Raw genomic sequence first — 12,822 nt, 5'->3', positions numbered from 1 at the left:
ATCGATAACAAGAAGCTAGTGGATAGTGTTGCTCATTCGCAAACGACACATCACTTCTAGTCGACTCTCAAGTCACTCTCATTCCAAAATGGCGGATTCGTAGGGCTGTTGCTGGATGCTGGTGTTGCAATGGAGCATTCTATTGGCTTTCACTTCTTGTCAATATAAGTTCTTTGCCGGAAGTGTTGCACAAAGGAGCTCAAAGATGGCCTCGCACACATTTACGTCAAAAATAAGGTGGATATTCTTCAGGCATAAATACAGGTTATACAATGTAAATTAATTTGATACCCACATGAACTTCTGGGTGAAGTTTAATTAGAAATTTTTTTCTTTTGAAGCTTAGCTTCCGAATCTTGGACCAGTTGAAGGTGTTGATTTTTGTGTTGCCCTGAAATAAAGTGACAGATAATAATTACAAAACAAATTGTTACAGCTTTAGAATATAATTGAATTATGGATGTTTAGAGTAATAAAATGTGACTACACAATTAAATTCTATATGAAGGCAGACTTTAATTTTCCATTACTTTGCGATTATAAAATACCTCAAGTTGAGCTTATGATTTCCACTACTTGAAATAATCTTTACTTTAATTATTATTTGGTGTCTTATCATATCTGCTGTAACCATGGTTTTATAAAAGCGATAAGCCACTCAGAGCAGTGTGGTACTGTGATTTTACCGTGATTATCACCTCACATTGTGCAAAACACCTTATTGCTTTTTCAATGCCAATGCTTCTAAACAATCTAGAAACAATTTGCTTTAACTAACGGAACACATTTTCAGTAAGACAGTAAAGTTACATGTACCTGAAAGACCTGTAGGCCCATGTGAGCTACAGCCAGATTGATCTTGGTGCCTTCCCGATCAGCGGCAGAATGGAAGCGGACCCCATACATTTCCAGTTTACGAGCAATCTCCAGAACCTGAAAATCTGATTCTGCTGGTGTTTGCCCCCTACAAGAATACAAAAATTACATTAAATATAAGTTGACTGTGTGTATATTAATATATAAATAAATTATAATATATTTATACATTTTGTAATAGATAATGTCATATAAAAAACATTTTGTGCCAGTAAGTGGGTCAAAGACGAGACGTCACCATTTTGGTGTCCGCATCAAATATAATTTACAAAAGTGATTTTACATATAAAAAACACCTATAAAATGAAAGTAAAATGTCTACTTTTATGTTTCAAATAACTTTTGTGAAAATACAATGACCAAATATGAGTTTAATAATGATCCAAAGTGTAAAATCGTCATTCAGCGTAATGGTCCGGACTATGATTTTACTAATAGATTTTTAAATAAACGTATAAAATACCATGTTAAAAAAATATTTTCTTCCTTGGCATGTTCACATAAGTGTTGGCTGTTTTATATTAATAGGACTATGTGTTATTTTTTTCGTTAAATATTGAAACAACTAGGGGACTTTTGTCCCGAATATGCAGTTTGTCAGAGGTCATTCAGTGTAACGGGATCAGGAAACCATTTTGAAATTAAATAAACAAACAATAGTCATCAAGCAGTCTGTGACATCATCAAAAGGCCCCCTGAAGACCATGTGGTGATTCAGCAAGGTAAGTTTATTGCTCTTAAATATTTGATAATTTCACCTTTTCATAGTGTGGTATCTTGAGTTACAAAAATGACTGTCATTCAGTGAAATGCAAAAAAACACTTTTATTGTTAGATTTTTTGAAAAATAAGTAGATGTTGTGAATAATGATGATAAACCTTTCTGGTCAAGTTCACTGTTTGATATAGGTATCTAGTTGTTAACTTCTAATATTAGCTTAAGTAAAAGTTTCGTCATTCAGGGTAATGTTTTGTCATGCGGTGTAATGCAAATTGTATGTTACACCACAGTGTCATCCATTACACTGAATGATAGTGTCACTGTTTAGATAACATTTTTTGCATTTTATTTCTATTTCAGATAAATGAGGGATGTTTAGCACAAAAAAAATATCAAACTTTATCAATATTATTGTTTTAATGTATTTTTGTCGTTTTGGTACTGATTTCTTTTAGATGCCCACAAACAAAGAGAAAGTTTCTAGGCACTGGCAGAAAGTTAATGCAGACCCAGTAGCTAGGGCAATGCATTTAGCAAGGAGACGAGAAAGGTATTGAGGAGTGCAATGTAAAAATAATAGGGCTGGGTTTAAAAAGATAGATTTCTCGATTTTAATCAATTCTAATTTTGAAGAAACAATAGTGATTTGTAAATCCCAATAATCAATCTTTCAGTCTATGCTGTTTTCAGATGATGTTAATCAATATCAAATTGATTTGAAATTGAATCAAATCGTGAAATTTGTGTCCAAGCCTAGCCCTACAGAGTAATAGTTTACTGCTGTTTTTAGATAGAGACTCCACCCTACCTATACCACAAGTCAAAGGGATAGTTCACCCAAAAATGAAAATTTGGTCATTATTCACTCACTCTCATGTTGGTAAAAACCTGTATGATTTTTTTGTTCTGATAAACACAAAGGAAGATATTTTGAGTAATGTTTGTAACCAAACCGTTCGTGGACCCCATTTACTTCCATAGTATTATGTTTAGGCAAGGCAAGGCAAGGCAAAGTTTATTTGTATAGCACATTTCATACACAAAGGTCATTCAAAGTGCTTTACATAGAAATGAGAAAACAAAAATCAAAGATACATGAATTTAAAATATCAATTAAAAGAAAATAAATGTGATTTTAATAAAAACTGTTTAAATGTGTGAAAAAGAATAAAACAGGAATAAAAGTATAAAGCAGTTAAAAATAAGAATAAAAACAAGAGAAATAGAAAATAATTAAAATAGTGCATATATAATATAGTGCAATCAGTTCGGACGCAGCATAGTGCTCATTCAGTAAATGCATAGCTAAACAGATGTGTTTTGAGTCTGGATTTGAATGTGGCTACTGTTGGAGCACATCTGATCTCTTCTGGAAGCTGGTTCCAGCTGCGACTGGCATAATAGCTAAAAGCTGACAGTTTAGTATCATAGTATGGGGTCCACAAAAGGTTTGGTTACAAACATTTCTCAAAATATCTTCCTTCCATTTATGCGGGTTTGAAACAACACGAGAGTGAGTAAATGATGACAGAATTTTCATTTTTGGGTGAACTATCCCTTTAAGAGAGGCCACTGAGGGGATTCTCCGCCCATAATACAAATCCTGATAACATTTCATTTATGTTGCCAAACAGAAAGTATTTTTAATTAATAACACGTTTTATATAGATCTGTGTCAATAATTTTATGTCAATAATTACATGGAATCTGTATTTCAGCAACCAGAGAAGAAAGCAAGCTGCCTTGGCTGCAAATCCTGATCACCTGTCAATCAGGAATTTATCAGATGCTGCAGCTGAGAAGAGGCGAAAGCAATGGCGGGAAAATCAAAGAAAACACAGGGCAGAAGCTAAACGTATAAGGGCAGATCTGGATCTTATTATACAGTATTACCACCTGTTCAGTTAATTTTTACGAATATGATATGCATTATGGAATAAAAATGATTATTAATTTCAGCATCTACTTCTGTGATTTGTTAAGGAATAAAATAATACAGAATAATATTCAAAACATTGCAGTAATGGAAACAATGACACTATTTTTGTCAAAAATGTCATTCAGTGTAACAAACCATGGTCATTCGGTGTAACAGATATATTTATGTAGAAATGAAACAATATACTTATTCTGAGCTGTACTTATTAAAATATGTATAATAATGTGTGATCCTTCAAAAATTTTATTTGATTTGAATTGATTTTCACTTCCTTACAAAAACTTCTTGCTGACAAATGGGTAAAACCTAATGGTTTAAAGGATATTGGCGAAGTAAAATGCTTTAAAATGACAAATAGTTAGTATTTGGTGTCTGCACTGTGATCTATAAATAGAGTCTTGTAATGTGTCATCAAATAATAGTTTTTCTAAAAATGTCTGATAATATTTTTTTGCATAAAAATATTGTTACACTGAATGACATTTTAGTTGGTGTCTTCTGTACAATTTCAGTAAAAATGTATGGTAGTTATTATTTTTTGCTCAGAAAAACATATAGTTAAACAGGACATATACTAATGTATGTGAAAAAGACTAAATTTAAAGCTCTTTTACACTTTTATTTTTTTATGTTTTAAACCCCCTTTTCGTCTTTGACCCAAATACAAATAAAAATCACAAATAATTATAGCTAGAGATGCTCCGATCGATCGGCCGATACTGCTTGCTATGCTTCTCAACAAATTACAGTGAAATGCACCCAGTTCCAAAAGCCAGGGGGTGCTCTCATTGCAGAAACTTAAAATGCACTGTAGACGAAGAACAATACATACGCAGGTATGACGATATGCAGCTCCAGGAAATGGCCTTAAGGATAATATTGCTGTTCTTCAAACCTTTCCAGGTATTTTCATGATAATAAAGAATATGTTTAACAATTATGTTTGACGAGTGTTGCTTTTTCAAATGCATGTTATAAACGATTCAAACTAACAGCGATTTCAGATCGATAAGGACTTACTGATCAAAAGCCGTAGTACATGAAATGGCTTTGAATAAGATCGGCTGTCCGATTCAGAATAGTGATCGGCCACGTATTTTTAGTGTATATCGGCATTGATCGGAGCACCCCTAATAATAGTACAATTGGCTGCCTTATCTTAGAGAGCACATCAATATTTTTAATTTGAATACTTCTTTTTATTTATTGTTTGGAGCTGAAGTGTCCTAGAGATTCGGCAATAAGTAAATTATTAAACAAACTGTGGGAGGAGGCAAACACATCCCAGTTATTTTGTGCCACATTCTGGCTAAAGCAGTGCCAGATGATCAGCACACTCTAATTTTGCTTATCCTTTAAGCTGTTCAATCTGCTTAAGCCCCTCCCCTTCCCTTGTGGCCGTATGGCTAATAAAAAGTACAGAGCTACTGAATTACAATCACAGACTCACATCCACTGACACGGCTGACCTGCAATTCCTTCCTCTCAGTCAAAGCCTTAGATTATACACCCTGGAACTGCATTTTAAAGAGGACCATCACAACTCATATGTTTCAGTACGTAATTCATATGTTTCAGTACGTAATTCACAAAAAAACACATTTTGTGTTTATTTATTTATGGCTCACACCACAGGATTATCGGACAGATTTTCCCCTCCTGAGAATTCAAAAGAAATCGGGTCATGGACCTCGATTGGCTCCGAAGTTCGGCCCAGATTATCCTCTAATGTGAGATGTTTAAAAATCTAAATTTACACCTTCCAATATGCTCTCAAGGAAATCGGGGCCGCCCAATCGTATCAAACATGTTTGATATTTTATTCCGCCATGGCTGCAGCTCGCATCACCACCCTGGCAGACAGACTATTTAAATTAGTGAAACTAATTCCTTGCTTGATTCACGTTGTTCACTCTTTTATAAATACTTTTTCTAAAATATCTTAAAAACAATTTTAGAAAATTGATTAAAAACAATCCTTAAAACATATCATGCTTGTTGCTTTATAAACAAGAGCTGAGAAGGAAGAAATCGCCTAGGTTTCAAATACACGGGTAAGTGTAGAAAGCTGCTAGCAAATGAAAAAAAACAACAACATAATAAATGTGTCACAATCTCCATTTCTTTATATCCTCTTCCCCTGAGGTGACGTAAAATGCTTGCTCTAATAATATATTAAGATTAAGATTAGATTCTCCCTATGTGTGTGCTGCAAACCAGATTTCATAATCTGCCAGGATTTTAAAAATCCTGTAGGGTGAGCCAGGCTTTACTCAACCTCATGTTGTTCATGCTACCATAGCCTTTTTGCTCTTTGGAACCAAAATTTTGTTTTAAAGTGTTGTTTTGGGGTTTTTGGGTTACAATAAGTGTGGACTGTGAGCATCTCTTCACAAGCCTCACAAAGACATAAAAGCATGTAAACCCATGCAACTTGTGTCATTTATACAGGTCAAAAATTTTAAATAATATATAATATTTTCAGATTTCATCAAACTAATTTGTATGCCTTTAAGACACTTGATTTATACAACAGTGTCTCATGAAGTTATTTTATAATGCTTTTACATCATTAGTAAAATTTTTGGGTAACTAGTACTTTCAAAAGTAAATTTCAAGATGGGTAATTTTACTCTTACTCACGTACATTTCTAGTGAAAAAAACTGTACTTTTACTTCGCTACATTTGGTGGCGTTACTCCGCTACTGTCAAAGGGTAATAATTAATGAATATAAATATTTTTAAAAAAGTTTATATGCATTGTTCGAAAGTCTCGCAATACGTTGGAGAGGCTGCGTGCATTGCGAGAGGTGGCTACGCATCATCCTTTAGCGCGCGTCAGAGCTGCACGTAGATAAAAGCAGATGACCGAAGCGTTTGCGAGCTATTGGACGCAGATCACGCGTGGCCTCAAGTTCGCTCTATGTTTTCACTTCAAAAGGTCTAAAAGAAAAGTTTCATAACGCGATCATGCTTTGTGCACCAAAACGAAATGACATCTCAGCGTAAAGGAACCAAGCTCCAACCTGAAACAACACTTAGCGGTAAGTTAAGTGTCACCGTGATTTCAACACTATTATTGGTCATCAGCGCCGGAGTGTGACTCATTTTCAGCCCTGGAGTTTCATGCCTTAGACCGGCCCACTTTCACGACTGACTATTAAAATAATATAATTAAACCCTCTGTAGTATTAGTCTGCAATAGGGCACTGTTCTCTGCAGCCTTGCAATTCATTGTAATTTTCAAATATATAATTTCCTATTCTGTGCAAATGCAGTAGCCTAAACAATTATAATTTTTGCCATAATCGTGCAGCCCTTATTACTTAAGTAAACTTATTTAAAAATAAAGGAAACAAATGTGTTTTCCCCTATATTTCTATTTCTAAAAAAATGGTGGGTCTTGAGATTACCTGTTGGGTTGATAACGTTTGGAAACACCTGATATACAATACACAAGTAAGATTTATCAAGTATGCATTGGAAACAAATGGAAAAAACTGTATCTTATTTTTTTAGTACTTAGATGTCTATAGCCAAGTAACGTAGGCAAAGGTAGGCCTACATTGTGTCAGAAAAGAAAACATCATGGAACATACTTTTGAAACTTCCAATAAACTGATGAGTTTTGCATCAAATAGATTTTTGTTCCTCTTGCAATATGAATAATGACTATTCATAGAGGATTTATTGTTATGACTTGGATAAAAAACGATTTGTAAATCCTTTTTCTTTTATTTAGAGGCCGTTCGTATCAAGACGCGCTTAAGTTTATTTTAAATATAGACGCGCGGCCGGCAAGCGCACTCAAATATAGACGCGTCTGAAACAAAACTCGTGTTCGTAAGCGCTTTGAAAAGCAGAAGAAAGCGGCACGTCCTGCGTTTTCCATGCCGATGTTAATGAACCCTAATGCAAGAATTCCTCCAATAAGTGGTCAGGACTCGGGACACAATCAACTTGGGCATAATGCGGCGGGGACATCTCTCACCCGCAAATACGCGAATGGGGCTGCTGTGAGTGCTGGCAGCCTAGGGACAGCAACCTTCATCCCAGTGACGTGACAACACCGGCCCTCGTGGCCAAAAAAAAAACAGACCGGCCCACCGGGAATCCTCCCGGTTCTCCCTATGGCCAATCCGGGCCTGTTGGTCATTATGAGCACTTTTACCTTATTGTAATACTATTTTACACACTGTCCAAATGTTTTTGACATATGCGCTTTTGTGCAAGCAGTGACAATTTCTGTAACCCTTACAAACAACACACCTTCACATCTGCACATTTCCAGATCCTTTCCTAACAAAACTAAACAAACTGAACAGCATATTGTGACGTCTTGCATTTAAACACAAATCCAGACACCTCACTATAGATTAGAAAATACACAAATAAAAACGGGATTGTATTCTATTTAAATCCTTTCTAAAGAATGCATATACTTATAAAAAGTATAAAGTACGTTTTTAAATGAACATTTATTATTTATTATACTAAATGTAGAGTTGTTTTGCAAAACAATTCTAAAATGATAATTTTATCAAGCTCCTATCTTTATGTTCAGTAATTGCACTTTAATGGCAATGATAATAACCTATTCATATAAAATCATAATAACAAACAGACACACACATTCTTTTTTATTTACTGTTAGCTTGTTTAAATGCAGATGCTGAGAAGTTTGTGTTGTGAACGTGAAAATAAAGACACAATTAACTGTCAGAAAAACATCTGTGTGTTTGAGATTTTTTTCTCAATTGACAGGTTGTGTGATGTTAAAGGAACACGCATCCCCCAGAGTTAGATGCATACATACCGTTTTCATCTCTGTGCGTCCCGTAGCTCTGTCTTGCGCACCCACCGCTGGCCTAGCTTGGCGCAAGGACTGGAGGTGGATGGCTCCAGCTGGCATGCTGCTCCCGGTGAGTGACAAAATGGCGCCAACATTTTTCTATTTATATGTTGTGATTTGTATAGTCACACCATGTATAAATAACAAGGTCATATGAGACACAGCCATCTTTTAACAACACACATACAGGGAACTATATTCTCAGAAGGTGAAGCACTGCTACTTGGGTGGAGTGATTTGCCCGCAGCACCCGAGAAGCCCAGTGGTGAGGAGCAGAGAGTTCGCTCAGAGTTGCGCTAATCACTCCACCCATGTAGCAGTGCTTCACCTTCTGAGAATATAGTTCCCAGTATGTATACGATTAAAACATGGCTGTGTCTCATATGACCTTGTTATTTGTACACGCTGTGACCAGGGCTACAGGGCTTACCTGGGCTTAAGCCCAGGGCCTCGGGCTGGGAGGGGCCCTGAGCAGACCCGGCGCCAGACACAAATTCACGGACGGGCATTTCATTTTTCAGGGGGGGCACAAATGAGTTCAACCTCATTGCAATGCATAATATCATTAATTATGAATTAAATGGACAAAAAGCGAGGAAGAACTAACATACCTCTCCATTAACGAAATACAACGGAGAAGTCGTAAAGATTGGACCAGCCTACTGAAGCAGTTTAAACGCAAATAAAACACGTCGCAGGGCTCGACATCAACGCTTGTCCGCTTAATATCAGAGACAAGTTAATTTTTTTAAAAGGCCAAGTGAAAGAGAATTTTACTTGCCCGACCGAACAAGTAGCCTAGTCTGATTAAAAACGGCAATAACAATCACCAAAACACGATAATGATTCTGCATCCTTTAGTCTCAATGGCGACAGAAAGTGCATAATGTAATAACGCAAAGTTAAACAAATAAGCGCAGCAAACACAAAGTGTGTTAACAAAGTGGTTTAAACATACTGCGGTAAAAATGGGGAGTTTTTAATAACATGATACAGTTAAGCAGCATCACATCACAGTTGAAAATGTGACTGATTTCATGACAACAACAAACAAGTAATTAACATTAAGCCACTTACATTTTAGACGCAATGTTGACTGTGTTTTTGTTGTTTCCGCAGCGAAAATAGTTGAAAGATAACAGCAGAACCATAACGTGTCAGTCTCACTACAAATCGTGTCTTACGTGGGGCGCGCTTAGCAAACAACCCAACATTTCCGCGCTCACTATTGACAACCAATCAAATACGTTTAAAATAAATATTTGTTAAAATCAGACCAAACACATTTTATTTTTTATTCAGGAGTTATATATGTCCATAACAATAACTTTTAATTAATAACAGTAGCCTATTGATTAAAACATGGAGCTGATGAACAGGTGAAGGTATACTGCAGGCTCGTCCAGGGCGGGCACTGGTGACTCACAGGGCGGGCCCGGCCCCCTAAAGCCCGCCCATGGCGCCGGGACTGGCCCTGAGGTGCCGGAAAAAAATAACAACCGCATTTTATAAAAAGTTGATACTCCCTTTAAAATTATGCTTAATCGCTTTGCTTTTGTCTGTGCGTGAATGCAGTTCCAGTGCAAGAAAATCTCTCACTTACTGTAAGCTACCCTGCAATCATTAGTGAGCTTTTTAAAATTTCTGTCTGAAATATCCATTATTGCATTTCTGAAGGCAACACACAGACAGCTTTCTGATAAAGTAACCACAAGTGCCTTTCAAGTGATGAACAAAGAAACCGAGGACGCGTTTTTATCTTAAGTTAATATGAAAGACATCATGTACATAAACATTCATTAAATGATTCCTCGTAACATTTTAAAGCCAAAATGTACAGAACAGCACACAAAGATATTACACAAAACATTTTTGATAACTAAGTCTAATAAATAACAAATTAGATTCTGCCTCGGAAGCCACGGCTAAGTTCAGCGATCTTATTTCATTTTAAGATATAGCGTGTCAAGGAAATAAAAGACAAGAAATTACATATAATTTGTTACTGTAAATGATAAAAAACAAGCTGTATATACAATTCCTTAAACGTTCATTTATAAACAGAAAACACTGAAATTAATGATTTTATAGACACTATAGTATATATGCTTTATTAATTTGCACAGAAAAATCTGATTGCTTACTTTCACTTTGATCATCTCTGTATTCACTTGAAACACCTGATGTTTCTTATTACATTTGTTTCAGGAATCTCTTTTCTATCATTTGAAAGTTAACACTGACCATAATATTAAATCACAAGAGAGACAATTGTGTCAGATTCGGTGGAGAAATTTTTCACCGAAATTTTAAAAAAAAACGGCTTACCTGTTTTGTAGCTCAACTTTTGACAAGTTAACCAACCTTTTTTAAATACATTTTAAAACTTATACTTGTCAAAAAATCAGTTTTTTGATGTTTAGTTTGATGAACGCCTAAATGTGATCACGCAGAGCACCTAGCGCGTTCGGCTAAATTGAATGTGACAGCATGCAACATAGTGCTGTGTGCAAAATATCGATACGACGATACATCGTCATGGACGCCTGACGATGCGCGCATCGATACGGCATCTTCTGTATCGATTCGGATGCACCTTTTAAAGTAACGTGACCAATCGCTGCTGATGCGTGATCCATATGGAAAGGACGCATGTGTCCCGTGGAGTACGTAGAGTTAAAGGTAGTGGGGTATACTTTCACTATACGTGCCTGTCTCGCTGGCACATGTGTCTGCGAGCCGCATTCTCTCTCTCTCTCTCTTTCTCTCTCTCTCTCTCTCTCTCGCGTGCGTATTTAAAATCAATGAGTTCAGTATGAAAGCGCAGATATCTTAGCCTATACTTATTAGTCGCTCTCTTATAAAACAGTACTAACGCATTAGAGAAGAAACACGACAAAGATTTGCATGTGAAAAGTGTACATCTAGAGAAGAGATACAGAGCTACTTTAAACTATAGCTAATAATCTGATTTCTATTAAATAGTACTATGTCTGACTGCATGTTTATACATATATTCATAGATATACAATAATGAAATGAGAGAGAAATATAATGCCTAGAGTAAGACACTTTTTCTTTGTAAAACTGTTTTTAAAAAACATAAGTATTAACTCTGAGATTTTAAGAATTTCTATGAGTTACCCCACAAGCTAATAAATGAATGGCAAAAAGACAACTGTTACAACACTGCTTATTCAGTGTACAATAAACAATAATATTAATAATGTTACTAAATTCTGAACAAAAATGTAAATCAAAATAGTCTTGTATCGTGATTTGCATTGTATCGGGATATGTATCGTATCAGGAAATTGTTGGCGATACACAGCCCTAATGCAACAGTGCAACATCGACACAACAGAAAGCAATCCAAAATTTACAGAACTTAAATTAGATCAGAATTTACCTTTATAATTGATAAAAAATAAAAACAAAATGAAGTCAGAATCAATAAGGTGCAGAACATGGGTGCAAAATGCCTAAATGCGCAGGGGAATAAAACACAAGCCACAAATAGTTTAATCAGATAACACTGAATAATCTATTAATCAAATAAAAGCAAAGACATTATTAAAATAACGAAAGTATAGAATTGCCAGTTTTGTCTTTTTGATTGCAGAAACAAAGAGACTTTGCAATGGTTTCTGGATATGGACGTGTAGCCCTGTCATGGGATTTAGGCTATTCACAGACTTTAAAAATATTTATTGAAAGCTACTTTTTCACATATTTTTTACTTAGTATTATCATAATAGGCTGTATATTTTTTATATTGGGAGAAAGTTGTAATATGTGAAATGTGCACTCTTATACAGCCAACATTAAATGATCCTCATTTTATAACACATCTGCGACAATTTGACTGTGCAGTAGTCGAATCAGGCTTCTCCTGTCAAAGCATTGAATCTTAGACTATTCGGGTCACCTCTAGCTAGGACCAGAGAGGCTCACAAGTCTCTGAGCTCGAGTCCGAGTCAAGTCTGAAGTCTTTGAGCTTGAGTCCAAGTCAAGTATCAAGTCTCTGGGCTCAAGTCCAAGTCAAGTCTCAAGTCTTGTTGTAACAAATAAAACTCTAATAACAAATAAAGAAATTACAAACATTTATAAAAAAGAACAGTTGCACATTAAGTAAGGTCTAAAATTAGCATTAGGTACAGAAATCGAATTAAATGGATAATAACACTGTCTTTATTGTACAAATTAAATATAATTATTCTTATTTTTAGAGCAATAGAAGTGATTTTCTGTTTGTCTTGGGTTGTTTGATTAACATAAATGACACAGACTTAAGTAGGTGAATTGAGGTTACTGTCTCTTTAAGAACAAATAAGCCCAGACTGGTTTCTGACTGGTTTCTTAAGACATAAACAAATGTTTTTATTAAAAAATAAATCCTGTGAGATCATTTTGTGTGTATGTGCCCTGTCAAG

At 35.5% G+C, this 12,822-nt stretch overlaps 1 protein-coding gene and 1 long non-coding RNA gene across 11 annotated transcripts in view; one reads left to right on the top strand and one right to left on the bottom strand.

The window, feature by feature from the left end:
- farp2 (FERM, RhoGEF and pleckstrin domain protein 2) overlaps positions 1–12,822 on the bottom strand; it is a 360,413-nt gene that overhangs the window by 184,283 nt on the left and 163,308 nt on the right. For all 10 annotated transcript variants that reach the window (XR_012370688.1, XR_012370689.1, XR_008646476.2 and 7 more), the window contains exons 8-9: positions 817–964; positions 296–391 (exon numbers count right to left, since the gene is read on the bottom strand). Coding sequence is in view for 6 of the 10 variants with exons in the window: in XM_055213942.2 (XP_055069917.2) it covers positions 296–391; positions 817–964 (244 nt within the window). In the remaining 4 variants the exon portion in view is untranslated. The remainder of the gene's footprint in view (positions 1–295; positions 392–816; positions 965–12,822) is intronic.
- On the top strand, positions 1,071–5,345 carry LOC129450912 (uncharacterized). Its single transcript, XR_008646493.2, has 3 exons — positions 1,071–1,598; positions 2,053–2,147; positions 3,316–5,345. It is a non-coding gene; the product is annotated as an uncharacterized lncRNA (long non-coding RNA).

The sequence above is a fragment of the Misgurnus anguillicaudatus genome, chromosome 8 (assembly GCF_027580225.2).
Source record: "Misgurnus anguillicaudatus chromosome 8, ASM2758022v2, whole genome shotgun sequence".
Taxonomy (NCBI): Eukaryota; Metazoa; Chordata; class Actinopteri; order Cypriniformes; family Cobitidae; genus Misgurnus; species Misgurnus anguillicaudatus.
Note: the sequence above shows the minus strand (reverse complement) of the source record. Positions and strands in the feature narration are given on the sequence as shown.